We start from the raw sequence: 19,732 nt of genomic DNA, 5'->3' as shown, positions 1-19,732 counted from the left end.
TGGTGGATTAAAATTAGGAAGATTTTTCATTTTATTTTAGGATCAGAATGGATTTTCAACCCTGCTGACATAGATACTGCACTCTATCCCAGAATAATTTTGGGATGTGTTCCAAGCATCCATATTCTGTAAGCTTCCCAGGTAATTCAGATATACAAGTAGAGTTGAGAACAGCTGACCCGTGTAAAACAAAGCCAGAGGATTTATTGGACTTTAAGAAAACGAATGAAGCACTCATGATCAAAGGTGACTACACATCTCTTCCTTCACACTTGGCTTAGATGCAGCAACAAACTACCAATAAATGTCGAGGGTGTTTACATCTGAATGTGTAATTTTTTAGCAGAAGGAACCTCTGAAAATCCTCTATCAGAAGTGGCTATAAAATAATTGGCATTATTTAGCTGAGTGAGGAATTGTTCTGCCATCCTTTACTTCTACATAAGACAATCTGTGCTAGAATATAGCTTAGTTATACCAGCGCTCTTGTTGATATATGCAGAAGTCTTATTGTCTGTCAATGGCTCAGAGTTTAATCAAGGTGAAGCTGTTGCTTGATGAGTAAGAACCGGGCTGTGGATCGCTCACTAAGCAACTGGGTGATTTTGGGCACGATTGCTCCATGGGCATTGGTTTCTGCATTTACCCCACAGTGCTCTGTGACAATTAAATAAGCTCAGAATGGACACATAGTAAGCAATCAATGAGTCTCAGGGACTCTCTCTTGCATTTGAAGTACAGACACTGTCAACTCTCTCATTAAGGAGGCTTTGCCTTCTGTCAGTATGTCCTGGGAAATGACTGCTACCAGTGACGGACCACCGCCTGGGAAGGTTTCTATCAGTTGCTCCATTGGCGCCGTGTGCAAGCCTCTTGCTCAGCCACGGGTTTCCGTGTTACTGTAGGTTTCTCTGTCAGACTGGGTGAGGGTAATAAACACCATCGTTAGTTCATTCACAACCTGCCAATATAAGCAATTGTCATTCAGAAAACTGAAGTTCAGCATAAAAAAGCCACGCCAGGACAATTTTGTTTCCCCCGGAATACAGGATTTAACTTAATGACATGGTTTATTGTTCATGTTATTTCTGAGTATGGAGCATGCATATAATGAGATCTAAGGAGCAGAAGCACTGGTGAGTCAAACGTTTTAATAGACTGTAATGAATTTCAGGAACTGTGGGTGCCTGAAGTGTTATCATTTTAGTGCTTTTCAAGTGAAAACGAAATCTCAATTAAGTTCTACGGACCAAATGGTCATATATATAAATGTATGTGTGTGTGTGTGTGTGTGTGTGTGTGTGTGTGTGTGTGTGTGTGTGTGTGTGGTGGTGGTGGTAGTGGGGGAGAGGCTAGAAAAATTCCTAAGGTGAAAACACCCAGAGAAAGGAATAAAAACATATTATTATAGATATGGCTCCCTAAGTATCTTTTGAATATGAAATATAAACAGGTTTAGAAAGCCAAATAGTAGTGGTGGTAATAAAATATGATTGTACTGTGATGTTATTGCCTCATGGATTTCCTTGTTTTCCTCTCATATTCCAAAATGTCCCTTTCCTGTAAGCTTACTAGTAAGAATTCAACCTTTTTTCCTCAAGGGGAAAATAAATGAAATGAGTTGCTTTTGTGGCACTTAATATTGGAATAATAGGTGGGAAATATAAGATAATTTCAGTTACATTTTCAACTTATGGTTGAAAATAACTCCTGGGTTTCTTCAAATGCAATATTAGTTATCTGATAAGTGGGGACAGAAATATAAATTTGAAGCATTTTCCCTCATATGGATAGGTGGATACAGACCTAGTCCATTTCATTTTTGGTCTTGTTTTGTTTGTTATTCGTATTGTCACTGTACTAAATGAATAATTAATATGAAAAAAAGGTTATAAGGACTATTTTAACATATCTATACTTATCAAACACTTTCAACATCAAATAAAGCAACACAGTACATTTAAGTGTTTTCTAGAGTGGATGTAATTATTAGAATCACATGCTAGTTCTCAATGCTATATAGTGGAGTGACCCAGAAATGGAACGCCAATTTAAATTTGAATGATGCCTCTAACCTCTTTTTATAAATGTAAAGCCTAAACCCAACTGATTTATTTCCCTTCCCTCCCTACCATACCCCAGGCTCTACGCCTACTGTATAAGTTTCCTATGACTGCTGTACAAATTACCAAGAACCTAACGGCTGAAAGCTATGCTAATTTGTGGCCTTATTGTATTTGAGGCCAGAAATCCAAAATGGGTCTATCTGGGCTCATAGCAAGATGTTGGTAAGGTAGTGTTTGTTATGGAGGCTTTGGAGCAATGATTTTCAACCAGTGTGCTGAAAAAAAAAAATTTAAACATGTAGTACCTGACTATTTACTCAGAGGCACTGATTTCTTTTCCCAAATTAAAAAAAAAAAAATGACAACAACCAACACAACAATAGCCTTCTGGTGTGAATGCCCTGGCTTGAACCATAAACATATGTCACACAATAGAGTTACATCTTATTGGTCACGGCTCAACATAATAAGGTTTCCTCTGAATGCTTACTTTTGGGTACCAGAAATCCTTACATACACGTATAGGCACCTGCTTTTTAAAAAAGTCACTTTGGAGCAAATAGGGTAGGTAATTACTATTATTACTATTATTTTTGTAAATCAATCAAAATTATACCTATTTTTTTTTTGATAGGCTAAAAATATTTTTTTTTTGGTGTGCCCCAGAATTTTAATAACTAGTTTAAGTGTGCCATGAGGTGAAAAAGGTTGAAAATCACTGCTGTAGAGGAATACTTGCTCCCTTTCCTTTCCTGCCTTTAATAGCTTCTTGAGGACACTGGCCCTCCTTGGCATCCATGCTCTTCCTCTCTCTTCAAAGCTTGTGAAGGTGAATACAGTTTTGACAATGTATTGCTCTAGCCTGGTTCTTTGCCTCCCCCTTCTACTTTGAAGAATCCTTTCAATTGCATTGGGCCCACCCAGGTAACCTAATAAGGTCAGTTGATTAGCAAACTCTATCTACAATTTTAAACATCTCTGTATATGTAAGGTCACCTATTCACCAGTTCCAGAAACTGGGATGTGGTCACCATTGGAGTCTATTATTCCTCTCTCAATCTCACTTTCACTGATTTTTTTTTTTTTTGGACTCACTTGACTTATACTAAGGAATGAAAATTAGCATATACTGAGCATTTGAATACATTTTTTTTGGTTTCCTTGTGGGTGCTGGTAGCTTTTCTTTTCAATGAAGTGCAGATAAGTAAGATAAAACCAGGGAGCCAGGAGGGGTGGCAGAGTATATAGGTTTGCCTGGGTAGCAGACGCTTTCTTTGTATATCAGAAGACTCTTGCTCAAGGGTTGGGCCAACTCAGTTTCATGATTAACTGCTTAAGTGACACTTCAGACAGACTCCATGTCTGTCTTGATTCCTGTCAGACATTTTAATCCACCAGACCAGAAAAACTGCTTAAGCATAGAAACCTCTATTCCATAGAATATGGAAAGCTCAAATTTTTTTTGTTTTTAAATATATTTTTAATTCATTTCAGAGAGGAAGGAGGAGGGAGAGAGAGATAGAAACATCCTATATATATAAAAGGCTAATATCCAAATTGTCCCCTTGACCAGGAGTTCAACTGGGAATTCAACTGGGGTGGGGCTGGCTGGCCAACCGCCCACAGCCCTACCCCACAGCTGACCTGGCCCAATTGGTCCCAAACAGGGTATGCTGACCGGACCGGTACATGAATTTGTGCAGCTGGCCTCTAGTCAATGATAAGAGAATCATTGATCAGCTGCCTCCTCCATGCCCTACACTGGGGATCCAACCCACAACCCGCTCCAACCAGAATCAAACTGTGACCTCCTGGTTCACACAGGTCAATGCTCAACCACTGAGCCATGCCAGTCAGGCAGAAAAGCTGAACGTTTTTAAATATATGTAGTTGCCTAAACAGATTCACCAGAGGAGTTCAGAAGAAATGCCAAAAAAGAAGGAAAGAAAGGAAGGAAGGAAGGAAGGAAGGAAGGAAGGAAGGAAGGAAGGAAGGAAAGAAGGAAGAAAAGAAAAAATCCGGAGCATCTTTTGAGTGGATCCTAAAATGCATGTTTCTCTTTGATTCATTTCAAATGCTTATGAAGCAGGCACCTACATGCACTGCTAAGCTTCTGTGCATCTTAGAAGGTAGTTTTTAAAGGTGACTCTATGTCCTTCTTGTTGTTGTTTATTTGTTCATTTTTTGGTGCCTTAGTAGTTGGAAACCTGGGCAGTCCTATAGGAGTTCCACTTGGTTTCAGCATTGCACCTTGATCTGCAGCAGACCAAGTCCAGCTGCGCAGTTTAAGATCCAGGTTTATCGACCTCATTCATCTGCTTCTGGAACTCTGTGTGCAGGAGTAGTCATGCAAAGCAACTGAGCGGCAGGTGAACTGAGCTTTTGATGATTATCACAATAGCAAAAAGAAGAAGAAGAAAAAAAAAAAGGAAAGAGAAACCCTTGTGTTCTGTGAGTGCTTTCGTATGATAAATTTACACTTTCCCAAGGGAGCTTAATGCTTGAATTTTCAGCATGTAGATTTTCGGCATAGTGGTAGGCACAAAGCAAGGGCTTAATAAGTCTTTGTTGGGTTGAATGTTATTGTGAAGTTAGTCTTTTTCTCATTAGTGGCCTGTCAATATTGGTTTTCTCCTGACTAGGACTCCCTCTGCCTTCCTGTTTTTCTGTGCATGTAAACATGGGAACTTACAAGGGACTGTGTGGGGTCTAAAATGAATTGAGAGATGAAATCCAATCATGGCCCAGCATGCTTTCACCATTGTATTTTCTTACCAAGCTCACTAACCTCTGCTATTAGAATCGTGCATTTGAGAGATGAATGAGGTCTCACAGCCTCCATGAACTCAATGAACAGTTTTATGTTGCTTGAGTCAAAGAAGGAATCACAGAGGAGGTGGTTTCAGAGGATAGGGAAGATTTAGAGGAACCTATTCCATGGAGCTGACATTGAGAAATGTCTTTACTTTTTCATAGAGATGGTAAGCCTGAGGGTACCTCACCATCTTGATAACTTCTCATTAAGGTAGTTACCTGAAATTTTTGACTATTGTGCATATTTTAGTTCATGATCTTTGTTTTATGAGTAAATACATTTCAATATGAATTAATATTTGCAATGCCATGTAATGTTCTAAGGAATTTCTTAATGGGTAAGCAGTCAACTTTAAAATTATTGATTTCAACCATTTAGCACCTGTATTCTTAGTTTCAGAGAATTATGGGACCAAAAAAGATATTAAATATCATCCACTATAACTCCCTCATTTTAAAGTTGAAGGTGTTATAGCTGAAACCTTGGACTTTTCCCTAGATTTCATAATTAATATTAGAGCCAGTGCTTGAATCCACGTCTCCAGATTCTCCAGTTCAGATTTGTTTCAAAAAAGGATAAGAAATATCAAAACATGTTAATAGGTGACAATTGAATATAAACTATTTTTAAGGTACTTTCATTGAAAGAGGAGCATAATGGAGAAACACTATTTATAAGGACTTTATGTATTAGTTGAAAAAACCCACAAACATTTATAAATATGAATAAAATAGAAAAGTTGTAATTTTTACATTTGATTTTCTATAATTTTATATCGTTGAAACAAATTTAAAAATACGGTAATGTTTCACAGAATGGGAAAAATTAATTAAAATTCAAAAATGTTAAATAAGTTTTATCGGAACAATAGAGGCCCAGTGCACAGATTCGTGCACTGGTGGGGTCTCTCAGCTTGGCCTGTGGGGGATTGGGCTGAAACCAGCTCTCCAGCATCCCCTGAGGGATCCTGAATTGTGAGAGGGTGCAGGCCAGACCAAGGGACCCCAACTGTGCACAATTGGGGCAGGGGAGGGATTGCGGGAGGCAAAAGAAATAAAGTTATTTAACTTCTCCTTCCCCAAATTAGTGTTTTAATTAATCCAAATGTCTCAACATGCTTCTTTTTAATGTGCTTTCATCTGCCATTGACTTGAAAGAAAGAATGGCAGTTTGAAGTAAGGAAGAATCTTGAGACATTAGCAAAGGAAGACACCCTCAAAAGTTAAAAGACCTGATTAAGGTTTGTTTGAAGGTCCTGCCAGACATTCCAACTAAGGCACTATGGAATGCTAGAAATGTTTGCTCAGTAGCTACTGACAGGGGCTGAAAACATTTGCAAGGTAATCAAGTAGCAGTTCCTTTGCAAGGGAAGCATTCAGAGTCTTAGCTCCCTTTTAACATACAATGCAGCCCTCCTTCTAGTCCTGCAAGTGTTCTGCCCGCAACTGTTTCAGTGCCTTATGACTGACAAAGGGAGTCATTAGAAGTCTGTTTGATAGACATAACTAAGTGAATTGGAAAAAATAAAAAAGCCCTTTCAGCCCATTTGGAAATAATTGATGCGACTGAGACAGCTGCATGTGAGTTCCAGATAAGGGGATTTATGGAGAAACTATTGAAGCTAAAAAGGAAGGTGCACACTTAAAGGTCCCAATAAAGTTTTCTGTAAGACACAGAGCAGTATTCAACAGGGAAGCGGATTTAACCTCAAGTCTTTCCTGTGGCTTCCTTCGGGTCCTATCCTCTTCCAAATAAAATCGCTGTAAACGCAGTGTCACCAGGTTATAAGAAATGGATTCCAAGGGAAAAATGTCTGTGCGCTCACCTTCATACTGTTTTCTCTTTTACTGTAAGTATTGTTGTATTATATGATACTCCCAAAAGTTCAGCTGTTTTGTGTTTCCTCTTCTAAAATTAGCAACTTCCCCGTTAGAGAAAGCAATCCATTTTTATTGTGCAGATTGTAACCTAGGAGATTTTGCTAATGATGATAGATGAAGGGCAAATATTTTAAAGCATTTAAAATAGTCTAAAGTATGTCTATTTATGGGACATAATATTTGCCTTGATGGTGTGATGTTTACCTTTGAATCTAACAATTAAGAATGGATAAAAATAGAGGTATTATTATTAATTTACTTTGAATATGCATCTGATCTCTATTGCTTTTCCTAGCAACTATAAATGAACTGAGTGATAACTTAAAAAAAAATAGCACTTGGGAATGTTATACATGTTTGGCAATGATTGTATTCCAAAAACAGAATAACATATTGCTGCTAATTTAAAAATTAATTTCCTGAACGGTGCAGATTGTATGTTATTATATCAGCACTTTCAGAAAAGAAGGGTAATTATATGGTTCTCTAAAATTAAAAAAAAAAAAAGATATTTGCAAGATAAAATAACAAAATAAGGTGCTTTTGATTGTGTAGTTCAGTTGGACAGCGGCTTTTTAGATATATATATATATTTTTTTAAATCAGTTTTTAGAAAATGGTTCAGTCCTCTAATGAATTTGAAATGTGGGAATTTAACTCTCCTTGAGCCCTCTGAATAAGAGTAGGGTGAGATCTGGCTGCCAGCACCTATATGAGTGACCTGTAAACTCTTTAATGCCCAGGTCTCGGTTTACTGTTTGGTAACTTACATTACCAATCGTGGAGGTGCAGTTTAAAAAATAAGTAAATCGAGTACTCACCACATTGTCCTTCTATAAATGCCGTACCCCTTCCAATAATGTACTTAGAACACAAGCCTTACTTCTGTAATCCAAATGTATTCTAATTCCCCTCCTCATCTAAGCAGCCTTTCTCCTGATCCCAAGTTCTCCTGGATACTGTTTTTAACATCTGTTCACTTTCTTCAGAAAAAAAAAAAATAATGATATTAATGAGCAAATTGTATAGCTCACAGCACCCAACTTAAAAATACTCTATTTGCTATGTTTGACCTTTCAAGGCTATGAGGTTAATTTTATATGGAAACTAGAGGCCTGGTACAAGAATTCGTTCATGAGTGGGGTCTGGCCAGCCAGCCTGATCCAGGCTGATCCATTGGCCAGGCTGGCCAAGGGGAGGGGACATGGGAGGTTAGTTGGCTGGACCCACCACCCACTGGGTGGGGGCCAATCAGGGCAGGGCTGGCAAGGGGGAGGGGCTGCAGGCAGTTGGCCAGCAGACCCCACCCCTGGTCAAACTCCTGGTGGAGGGGACAATTTGCATATTAGCCTTTTATTATATAAGACTACAGGCCCAGTACATGAAATTCGTGCATGGGGGGTGGGGGGGTGGGGAGAGGCTCTCTCAGCCTGGCCTGTACCCTCTCACAATCTGGGACTACTGGCTCCTAACCACTCAACTACCTGCCTGCCTGATCACCCCTAACCATTCTGCCTGCCTGCCTGATCACCCCTAATCCCTCTGCCTTCCTGCCTGAACACCCATAACTGCCCTCCCCTGCTGGCCTGATCACTCCTAATTGCTCCACTGCTGGCTTGATTACCCCTAACTACCTCTGCCTCAGCCCCTACCACTATAGCTTTATCTGGAAGGGGGACAGGATGAACAGAAGATGTCTGGTGGACCTGGTCTAATTAGCACATTACCCTTTTATTAGTATAGATGATTATTGTAGTCACATATCCCTACCTTGGACTCACCAGAATTTCGAGTGAGGAGGAAGTACAGGAAGAGGCAGCCTCAGGGCCACCTGTGGTGTGAATGCAGGAATAGAAGACAGAGGTCCTCTCCACTAGCACCTCTGCCCAACTCCTCATATGACCCATACCTTTCCAGGAAGTAAATCAAATGAAATCATATTAAGCATGGAGAATGCTTGTTCCGAGTCTATGGTGGTTTAAATTAGTGTCAACTCTAATGCATTTTCATCATTTAAGGACTGGAATATTCCAGTGATTGTATATTATGGGGAGTTACCTTTTAATATATTTGTAATAACCTGTAAAGTATCTGGGAAGTTCTCATAGTAGGTGTGTCTTGAAGTTAAAGTCACCCCTAACCGCCAGTGTGTCCTAATGGAATAAATAACTAGTTGAGAAATGATACTGTAAAACACTCAAACATAGAAATGTGAATGCTTAATAAGTGATTGGATTCAAATAGCTTTTGAAAAAAAATGTGTTAATATATGTGCATATTTATTTGGCAAAAATTTGTATTTAAAACAATAAAAACTTAGTGCATTAATGGGAGAATTAGGTTTGAAATTTCATATGATTTTTCAAAATTCTATTTAGAAGCACTATGGATTACTGGGCCAATAATATGTATTTTTTACATTAAAAAAAGTAAACCTAAAACATAACGGGAAATAGTTCCAGTTATGTAGCTGTGTAGCTGTGGCCTGAGGTAGAATGCCTTTTATAGTATATGTCTTTGAGGGAGCTTAAGGCTCTTTTTTATAAACTATCTCATTATTTCTCAGGGAATTTAAGTTCGTAAGGGGCAGGTATTATTATCTCTATTTTACAGACCCTGAGCCTAAGGCATAAGAACCAAGGGTCAGCTAACTTGTGTGAGGTCAATAGGGAATCAATAGAGTTACTTGGTATAGAATCTTTTTCTGTTATTTCTAATGTACATTTTTTTTCATTAAACACACACATACACATATGCCCCATGCATGAATTTCCTCATCATATATACTATTTACCTTGCCTCTGTGATTTTATTTTTTATTCAATTTTGCTCTTAATTCTATTTTGTTCCCATCTACCTTATGTTATGAACACCCCCTTTTGCTTGCATCTTCAAATATTTACCTTAAAGCAAATTTTTAATACCGTGAAGAAAGAAAAAAAGTATAGATAAATCACATAATCTGTTAACACAAATCTTTTTCTTTTTTTAAATTAAAGATAGTTGGACTCTTTAAAAAATATTTTTATTGATTTCAGAGAGAGAGATAAAAACATCAGTGATGAGAAAAATCATTGATCGGCTGCCTCTGACACACAAAAGACAGCCCTTAACTGGCATTTGCCCTGAGTGGGAATCAAACCTCTACATCCTGGTTCATAGGTTGATGCTCAAGTACTGTGCCATGCCGGCTGGGCATAAATCTTTTTCTTTTAACTGTAACCCTACTTCTCTTATATGTCCCATTTTTAAGTTAGCAATCAGCTCCAATTTTTCCTTTTTTAAAAAAATATATTTTATTAATTTTTCACAGAGAGGAAGGGAGAGAGATAGAGAGCTAGAAATGTCGATGAGAGAGAAACATCGACCAGCTGCCTCTTGCACACCCCCTATCAGGGATGTGCCCGCAACCAATGTATATGCCCTTGACCGGAATCGAACCTGGGACCTTTCAGTCAGTCCGCAGACCGATGCTCTACCACTGAGCCAAACCAGCTTCGGCCTATTTTTTCTTTTTTCCATATATTTACATTTCGGTCTTTGACTTCCTGTGGCCTAATCTATGCTTGTACTGCAGAGTTTAGAGATTTCATAGCCACAATGACCTTCTAATGGATGAATCCAATGGACATATGGTAGTTAGCATTCTTCTTCATGTCTCTGATGCTTTTTGAACATAGAAGATTTTCTTTCTTTTCAGAAATGATGGCTTCCTTGGCTTCTGAGTTTCCAAAGTGACCTGCTTTTCTTACCCACCCACATTTTTATTATTTGCTGCTGGCCCCAATTATGGAATCTATAATCAGCCCTTCAATTCGTATGTGTTATTTATCAAACTCCATTTAGAGTTCTCAACCCACAAGTCTCTCCTTTGCAATGCATACCTTAAGTTCCCAAGCAGGTCTCACAGCATCTTTTTGTACCTCTATTTTATTGGAAACTTGATCATATGATGTTTTATCTGTTTTTATATAGCTGTAATGTTAAATATCTTAAATGTGTAGAGGCATAGTTGGAACATCTTTGGAACCTATTATGTTTACAAAATAAATGTAGGCATGTGAATTAATGACTGAATCTAATCAGCCACACTAATCTTCCTGCAAATTCTTACTACTGTTTCTTCATAGTTCACCCCTTTTCACATAATCTTCTGCTTTCAGTAGTTCTCCTAAGCCCGTTTCAATAGTTTCTCCTAAGAAATTGCCAAATCATTATCTTTAACTTTGCCCTTTCAATTACATCATTCATCTGCCTAAATAAAATCTTTGATTTCTGCTTCCTTCTGTTTATAATTCTCACACACATCCCACTCAGAATTTTTGGAATGATTTTCTTGGAGATTTTTTTCTTTCATAACTCATTTCCTTTTCAAACACATCTTCACAGTTTCAAAAAGCTGAAGGCCTACACTCTTCCTCAAGCTCTTCTGATCTTTCCTCTTTTAGAAGGACCAGTTTTCCTGCATAGGACATAAAATTATTATCATAAACAGAAAAACAAAGTTCAGATACCTCAGGTCACTAGAAATCTTCATGTCAATACTTTTGCATCTCAAGATGGAACCAAGGTTCTACTAACTCTTTTTTTAAAAAAATATATTTTATTGATTTTTTACAGAGAGGAAGGGAGAGAGATAGAGAGCTAGAAATGTCGATGAGAGAGAAACATCGACCAGCTGCCTCCTGCACACCCCCCACCGGGGATGTGCCCACAACCAATGTATTGATACATGCCCTTGACCGGAATCGAACCTGGGACCCTTCAGCCCGCAGACCGACGCTCTACCACTGAGCCATACCGGTTTGGGCTGGTTCTAACTCTTGAGGGAACTCTGTGGACACTTAGGGGACCAACTAGTTTTCTGGATTAGTTTAGTCTTTTTAGCTTCTTCTCATATGTTCTCTAAGTTTAGAATTTCTCCTTACTCTATTTGCCTTTTCGTCACATGGGGAGATGTTAAAAACCACTAATATCCAGACCCACAATGAATGCTGATTTCATTGTGCTACTCTTATTGGCATTATGTTTTTTCACAAGTACTCTGGGTTGTTCTAAGCTACATCTTAGTTTAAGAATTACCACTTAAACCAACCTAATTTAGAATATCAGTAATTAACAAGGTGACAGTTATGTATAATGTATAATGCAAACTGATTCTCTCTGTCACACAGTTGACAAATTGCTTTACATTTTTTGGTTATAATATTCTGGATTATAAAAATAATAGGAATTCTGTGTTATAACTTTTTCTGTAAAAGTTAACTTCTCAATAAACCTAACCTGATGATGAAGGATTATAAAATATATGACTGTTTATCTATCATCTTCATATATATTTATGTAAATTTACATGTCTGATTGACTTTGATATTAAACTTTTGCAGAATTCAAGCTTTAGTATTCTGTACTAATTTGGTTCACATTACCAACTTATAAACTTTGCCACAGTAATTTTAATTATTGAAAATTATCAAAATAGAGTTTAAGGGATACTAAAGGCTGATAAAGCTGATATTGTACTATACAATTCTAATGGGATCTGTTATAAAACAGATAGAAATTATTGATGAGTAGTTTGTGATCCATTGGGTGATACTCTACTTTAAATTTTTATTCTAAATTATTTTTATTCAGGTGTTATTGTAAGTAAAACATTTTGTACAAGAGGAAGCACTCGTGAATATAAGTTTTTTAGGAATATATATTGATCTCTGTATTTTACAATTAAAACATTTTTCATCATTGAATTTAATATTTCATTGAACCCAAAATATTTCATGGAGATTCAAGTCCTCTACAGTCACTATAAAATCTTTTTCATTCTAGGTACAAATCAGACTTTGTTCACACTGAATTTTATTGCAAAGGAAAAACATTTAAAACACATTCTCTTCATAATGTTTCACTGTATTGGGACTGAAGTATTTTTAAACAGTTACAAAATATTTCTAGTACAAATAGCACACACATCATGGACCAAAGTTTATGACAATATACCCTACAGAAATACTAGTATTGTCCTTATTTTATTAATAATTTTATATTCATGAAATTCAAACTACGGTAGGCAATTAATAAAATTAAATGCACAGATAGATTCATTGCAGTTATTATATAACACATGATAAAAAATGATTGTTTTGCACATTTGTCTTTTCAAACATGCCTATCACCTACTTCTCTGCTATCCTGTCAACTTTTGTGGAACCAGTATATAAACACCCCACCATTGCCCTGTTTCTTACTTCTGTATGAAACTGAAACACAATTTCTTAAAATTTCTTATTCACTTTCCTTTGGTCAATTTATAACTATAAAGTATGTATTTTCTTATATATTTTGAACTTCTTGCATTAGTAAAGACTGATTCTAAAAGATTTGAGACTCATTAAAACAGAATTTGATATTGCAATGTCTTGAAGTGAAATCTCCATGACTCTTGGTGTTCTTTCCTAAATTTATCATTGTCATTAAAATATCATTCAGTAGAATATACTTTGGTGAGTATCTTTTGTATGCAGAGCAATGTGGTTTGAGAAAACTGTCAGTGGTCTCATTTCCAAGGTCAGACTAAAGACATAAAACATATCACAGATAGTTTGCAGTCAATAAGAAGTAATAAATGAAAAAGAAAAGAAATAAAAATATATATACATAAGATAAAGCATCATAAATATAAAGAGGTTTCACAATCTCACAACTGTAAATAAATATAAAATTATTAATAAAATAAGGACAATACTAGTATTTCTGTAGGGTATATTGTCATAAACTTTGGTCCATGATGTGTGTGCTATTTGTACTAGAAATATTTTGTAACTGTTTAAAAATACTTCAGTCCCAATACAGTGAAACATTATGAAGAGAATGTGTTTTAAATGTTTTCCCTTTGCAATAAAATTCAGTGTGAACAAAGTCTGATTTGTACCTAGAATGAAAAAGGTTTTATAGTGACTGTGTAGGACAAATAACTACATGTAGGTACTGAGTTCCAAATACCAATAATGGACAATATTCCTGGACAATCTTCTATCTGAGACAAAATAAAGGGGATAATTGTGGGAACGTGTGTGTGTGTTTTTGTTTGTTTGTTTGTTTGTTTGTTTTTGTTTGTTTATTTTTAGCAAAGTCAGTGTACGTGTGTTTGTCTTTAGCGAAGACAATTTATACATTTTGGGAAAATGTCACAATTCTTAGTTTTCCCTTTAATAATCTATCATTTGTCTATAATCCTTAACATTTTAAAGAATTCTTTTGGTCCCAGTATTAAGTAGTGATTTGTACTATTAGCATTCAAGTTATAAAAGTGCAAAAAATGTTTCTCACTATTTTGTGGCAGGATTAGTTGTATATTTTATATGATAAAGAAATGTATGTTAAAGGTTTAAAAATCTATATATTTATGCTATTTTCAAACCACATAAGAGCTTGAAACCCAACTATTGCCATGAATAACCTGAGACAGATATTTCAGAATCTTTTTCATATTATCCCCCGCCCCAGATATTATGTCTGTAACCTTGTCAATGGATGGCATTAATTTGTTTCCTTAATGAACCTACATTTTTTTATAGCTACAATAATGTGTAAATTCCATGCATAGTCCAGCCAATGTCAGTATTATTGGAAATTGTGGGGTCTAATTAGATAAAGATTTGACACATTTTTAAAGTCCAGTCTAAAGGCTGTGCATGATGTTACTTTTTTAGAACAAATTATAGTCATAGAAAGCACATATAATTAAACTTTTTTAGTTCATTTTCCATTCCCTGCTTAAGAAAATTTTTATCTATTATTTCAATACTACCCTCAAAATCTCAAGGTCAATAGGTAATGTGTTTAATATGAACGAAGTAAGAAATATATTCATATTTTCTATCATCTGCATCTGAATTTCTACTATCAGCTCTAACTTTAATAGTTTAATTCATCTGCCAGAACACACATTTTTAAACGATTAGATCATATGGAAAGTGTTCTTAAAATGAAGTCTTCTTATAATGTACTAATTCAATATTTATTGCTTTCTCAAACCACTGACCCTAGTTTTTATAGAGTCCACTTGTGAAAAATATATTTGAAGTGAAGACTACAGAATAGATAAAGATTGAATAAGTGGGACTAATGTAGATTTAAATGTGTGTTTCAGTGAAATTGCTGTTTTCTAATGTCTGTTTTAGAAAGAGAATTTTCAGCTTGTTCAAGGATAAAATCTAAGTTCTAGGCATTGCCTCAGATAATAAGGAGTCAACCAAATAGATTTCATCATATATTAACCATTTTATATTGAATGAGTTGTCAGTAGACCTTAATGTATGTAATTTATGTATTTTTTAATAAGATCATTGACAATTTTCTACCGTAGTGACATTCAGAATCTCTTCTTTTACAGCCATTTCGTAGAGTGACGTTTTCTGTTGTGAGTCAGCCTCAGGACCCACATCAGGGGTCACTGCAGAGTTGCTATGACAGCGGGCTGGAGGAGTCAGAAACACCAAGCAGTAAGAGTTCATCAGGGCCAAGACTGGGTGCCCTTCCACTCCCAGAGGACAACTATGAGAGGACCACGCCGGATGGCAGTGTTGGTGAGGCAGAGCATATGGAAAATGGTAGGGGCAAACACAACATCCACACACATAATCACGCTAGCGAGCCGTAATAAGTAGCCTTGTGAAGGTCAGTCTAAAACCAAAATAAAATAGCTGACACTAAAACTCTTCTATTTGAAATCATAAATACTTCCTAAAGGACAAAGAAATGCCAAGTAAGGGACCATAACTATATAGGTAAAATTCACCGTGGTAAGACAGCCTGTCAGAAATAAACAGTTACAAATACGAGAAGCACCTGTTATGGAAAAAAATCAACAACACTAAATTAGTGCATAATACTGAAACGAGAGCAATTTGAGAAAGGTTATGTGTTATTGTTTTCTTCTATTCATTTTTGTCACGCAACTATTTCTTCAATTGCAACTGTCCAGTCTTAGTGAAAGGAAATGACAGTCAACACACTTGCACTACTCTTTCTTCTCCCAGGCATTTAGAGAAAGCATTTTCAAACCATTCTTTCAATGATAGCTGAAATGGAGTCGAAGGAGAATGGTATTATCTTGTTCTCAAAAGTACATTGTAAATGCTCTAAGAATTCCCTCTCACTTAAGTATAAGATTTTTCTCATTTTTGTGTAAGGAAACGGGAGGAAAACAAATCATAGCACTCTGTTTCTCTTTCTGTTGTGAGATGATTCTCAAAATTACCACAGCAATTGGCCTTACGCACATTTCTCTCTAAGTTACCAAATTAAGATTGCGAATAGTGCATATAAAATTTTATGCATTCATTTATGTTCCCAAAGACAATGAGGTGATTTATTTTTTTGGATTTCAGGTTATAAGTAAATGCCTGAGGAATAGGTTTGTGTCTAATAATGGAATGGTAAATTTCTTACTAAGTTTATTATTATTTCAAGTATAAAAAGAGATTATATGTAGGGGAAGTAAGGGGAATCACAAACATTTTATCTCATGAAAACTGGAAATTAATTTTTTTTATTATTTCATCCCCCAAGTGAAATAAGGCACTCTTTTTGTTACATAGCAGTTTCTTTAGTGATGATATGCAAATAGAACATATTAATGCAGAAGAAACTGGTATTTTTCTAGAGTTTTATCTATTAATATTAAAATGCAACACTAGAGAGTGATACATCAAAAGTGACCCCAAGTGAAATTATTGCTAAACTAAGCAATGCTAAATAATTATTTTTCCACATTGCTATCTGAGTGGGAAGATATGATGTCAGGGTCTGATTCTTGATAATCCCTCTTGATTAATTTAGAATTTAAGTGGCATTTTGCCTCATGGCTATAAAGGCATGCTTATCTGTGTGTATGGTGGTGTGTGCTTATGTGGATGGGAGTTTGATATAGTTTTTAAGAATTGAATTTAGTCTTTTTAAAATAAGTATAAACATTTTTATATGCATTGGAGTGCTGATGAATATATGTTTAAGGCAAATATGTTTGAGATGCTTTGCACAAAAGTAAAACTTAAATTTAAAACACTGTAATAATATTTTACATATTCACATGCAAGCATGCACACACTCAGGAAGGCAGGATTAATTACTTTAAGGGCGTTACAATATGTGTGGTTACCTTTTGATGATACGATATAATTTTGTTTTTAAAAGTACTTGTCTCACCATAAACAACAATGAATAATTGTATTCTTATGTCAGCTATATTAATAGAAAAACTGTATCATTGGCATTTTGATCACACTTGAATGTAATTTTTTTTGTGGTTTAAGGTAATTCAGTGCCTTCAAAATAAGAAAGAAATGATGAATAATAAACAACAATACAATATGACAAACATGAAGAGGTTACTTTTAATACACATACATGTCATGGAAAACTAAACAGATGAGCCTGTTAAAAGACTAGAAAATTTACTAAAAAACATTTCCCAAAAACTTTTTTTTTTTTTTTGATGAGTTTTTTTTTTTTAAAAAAAACAACAACCATGTTTTTAGTCTTGACAACAGTAAGGACCATCATAGTATAACTGATTTTTCCTGATTTTGTATGTGACTGACACTTGCAATTCAGAGTTTGCATGATGATTTGTCATCTGCTCGCTGTGATTCATGTTAGCCCTGCTCTGCAGGTAATGGCAGGAAGAGGAGAAGGAGTTGTGATTCACTTTGGGTGATTTAAATGTAGCCCTTGTCATTTGCACAAGGATTTGGTCAGGTCCAAGTTTTCAGACTAGCTATAAAGTGCAATTGTATTGCTTGCATTCTGGTAATTTCATTTTCAATTTTAATGGGTCATTCTGACATAAATAGAATTGGGATTGAAACTTGTCAAGTATTCATTTGTCATATTTAATTGGAATCCAGGTAATCGGTGGTGTCTTGCTTGGTTAAGTTTTAATCAGGATTTGTATTGGATTTTCCATGAAAATATCATTTTGGATGCTGTCCTAGTTTCTAATTATTATAACCTCAAATATTTTCCTTGAATTTTAACCTATGTAAAACTATGCAGTTATAACATTTTTTTTTTTTGATAAACTTTCATTGTAAAATTTAGAAGACAATTTTCAGTACAATGATACACAACATTCTAACACTCTAATGTCATATGTAACTGACTATAAGGTGGGGTAGCTAATAATAAAAAATAAGTTTTCACAGATGCTACAGTAAGAATACAACTAAACACAGGAATATGCAAGTAGATAGGCAGTGAAATGCACAAGTTTTACAAAAGCCTTTGTCTGGTTTCTATACATTAGCATAATAAATAAAATTCCATTAAGAAGGCGTGTGGGTTAATTCTTTATATAGCAAGCTTTACCTTATATTCCAACCCACATTCGTGACAGATGCCAAATGAGATTTTTCTCTTATTAGCTTAGGAAAGAAAATGCATTCTAAGGTTAAGGATAAACATAATTTTTTAAAACCTGAATCTAGTAATTAGAATGAGACCCACCAATTTGATAAATCCAAATTTGGGGTACTTACATTCATCCCATGGGTTACTGGAAATAAATAATGGAAATTATTCCATTTAATTTTTTTTAAAGCCTTATGAATTATACATGAAAAATATCACTAATATAGTTTTCTCCCTTTTACGTTAATTATTATCAATATTATGATTATTCAAATTGATCCTTTGATAAGATTGGAGGTAACTAGTTATTTATTATTTTATTAAAATACATTCAGTGGAATCAAATATTTTAAAATAAGGAGTTCAAATATTTTAAAATAAGGGAAATTGAGTAATGATAAAGCATTTGAAGATGAAATGTTAAAATAATACCTACAGTAATGAATTGACAATGGAAGTGAAAACCAAATATTAGGATCGAAAACATGATCACATTAAGTGCAGGCATTGGCTATGCAGAAGCTTGACCTGCCCTTAATTACATGGGAGCCTTCACACTTTTCCTTAGAGTGGTATTTCACAATTTCTTTATGTCTATTGTATATATTTAGCTTGGCCCCTGCTTTCATGCCATGGTCTCTTTACTCTTCCCAAAGTACCCCCTGAATCATACTTGCAAGGCTAGCTTGTCTTTGCTACGTATCACTTGAGCAGATGTAGTGTTGAACAACTCAAATAAAAAAAAAAAAAAAACAAAAACGTTCCACTTGACCGCTAATTCCAGTGTTGCCATTAGGATTGTGTAGGTCACTTACTCCATCTGGGTCTGCTTCTGGTCATCTAATAAGGCAGTTAACTCAATTATCTCTAAAATCTTAGCCAGAACCAGCAATCTACAATTCTCTCCTCGCATCCAATTACTCTCTGGAACAGAAGGAGACCTTTGAGTCTTTTAGCGAGATGGTGAGCAAATTTGATAATGCGTGTTAATGTGGGCAGGGCAAAGGTAATTCTAGGGCCTTCTTGCAACCCATGTGCCATATGCATTCTTATAGTAGATAAATCAAAGCAGTGGACTGAGTCCAGTGGTTTGATTTCTAGCCTTATTGGGGGGGGGGAGGGTGTGGTACCACTATAAGCCAAGGTGGGAGGCAGTTTTGGAGCCTCCTTCAAGTCACACTAAACAAGGGCCACCCGTAAATCTGATCTGGCCCTGGGTGCAGTGTCCTTAAAATATATTATGATTAAATGATCTTACGGTAGAATAAGCACATTTACTTTTTTATCTTTTTGACAGTGAGTGTAAACTTTGGTTAGAGTAAGAGTGATCAGAAGGTGGAAAACAGTATGTATTTCTCTCTAGGTAAAATTATAAGTAGTTTAACATAAAATTAAATAAAAACAGGAAAATAGTTGATCTATAGGGCAAATTTTAAAAAGTTACATTTGGTCACTCTAAATGCGTAAGTAATTTTATGCTCTTGATTCTCTCAGATATTGAAGAAGCAATTTTGATTTGTATACATTGATTTTTTTTAATTCCCCAATTCCAAAATGTT

General features: G+C 35.6%; 1 protein-coding gene across 3 annotated transcripts in view; it reads left to right on the top strand.

Moving 5' to 3' along the window:
• PCDH7 (protocadherin 7) overlaps window positions 1-19,732 on the top strand; it is a 426,551-nt gene that overhangs the window by 187,448 nt on the left and 219,371 nt on the right. For 2 of the 3 annotated variants that reach the window (XM_084869795.1, XM_084869797.1), the window contains exon 2: window positions 15,157-15,373. In XM_084869795.1, coding sequence (XP_084725921.1) covers window positions 15,157-15,373 — 217 coding nt within the window. The remainder of the gene's footprint in view (window positions 1-15,156; window positions 15,374-19,732) is intronic. The other variant, XM_084869796.1, reaches the window with a different exon arrangement.

Source organism: Pipistrellus hanaki (assembly GCF_964339955.1).
Source record: "Pipistrellus hanaki genome assembly, chromosome: 1".
NCBI classification, from domain to species: domain Eukaryota; kingdom Metazoa; phylum Chordata; class Mammalia; order Chiroptera; family Vespertilionidae; genus Pipistrellus; species Pipistrellus hanaki.
This window is presented reverse-complemented; position numbering and strand designations above follow the sequence as displayed.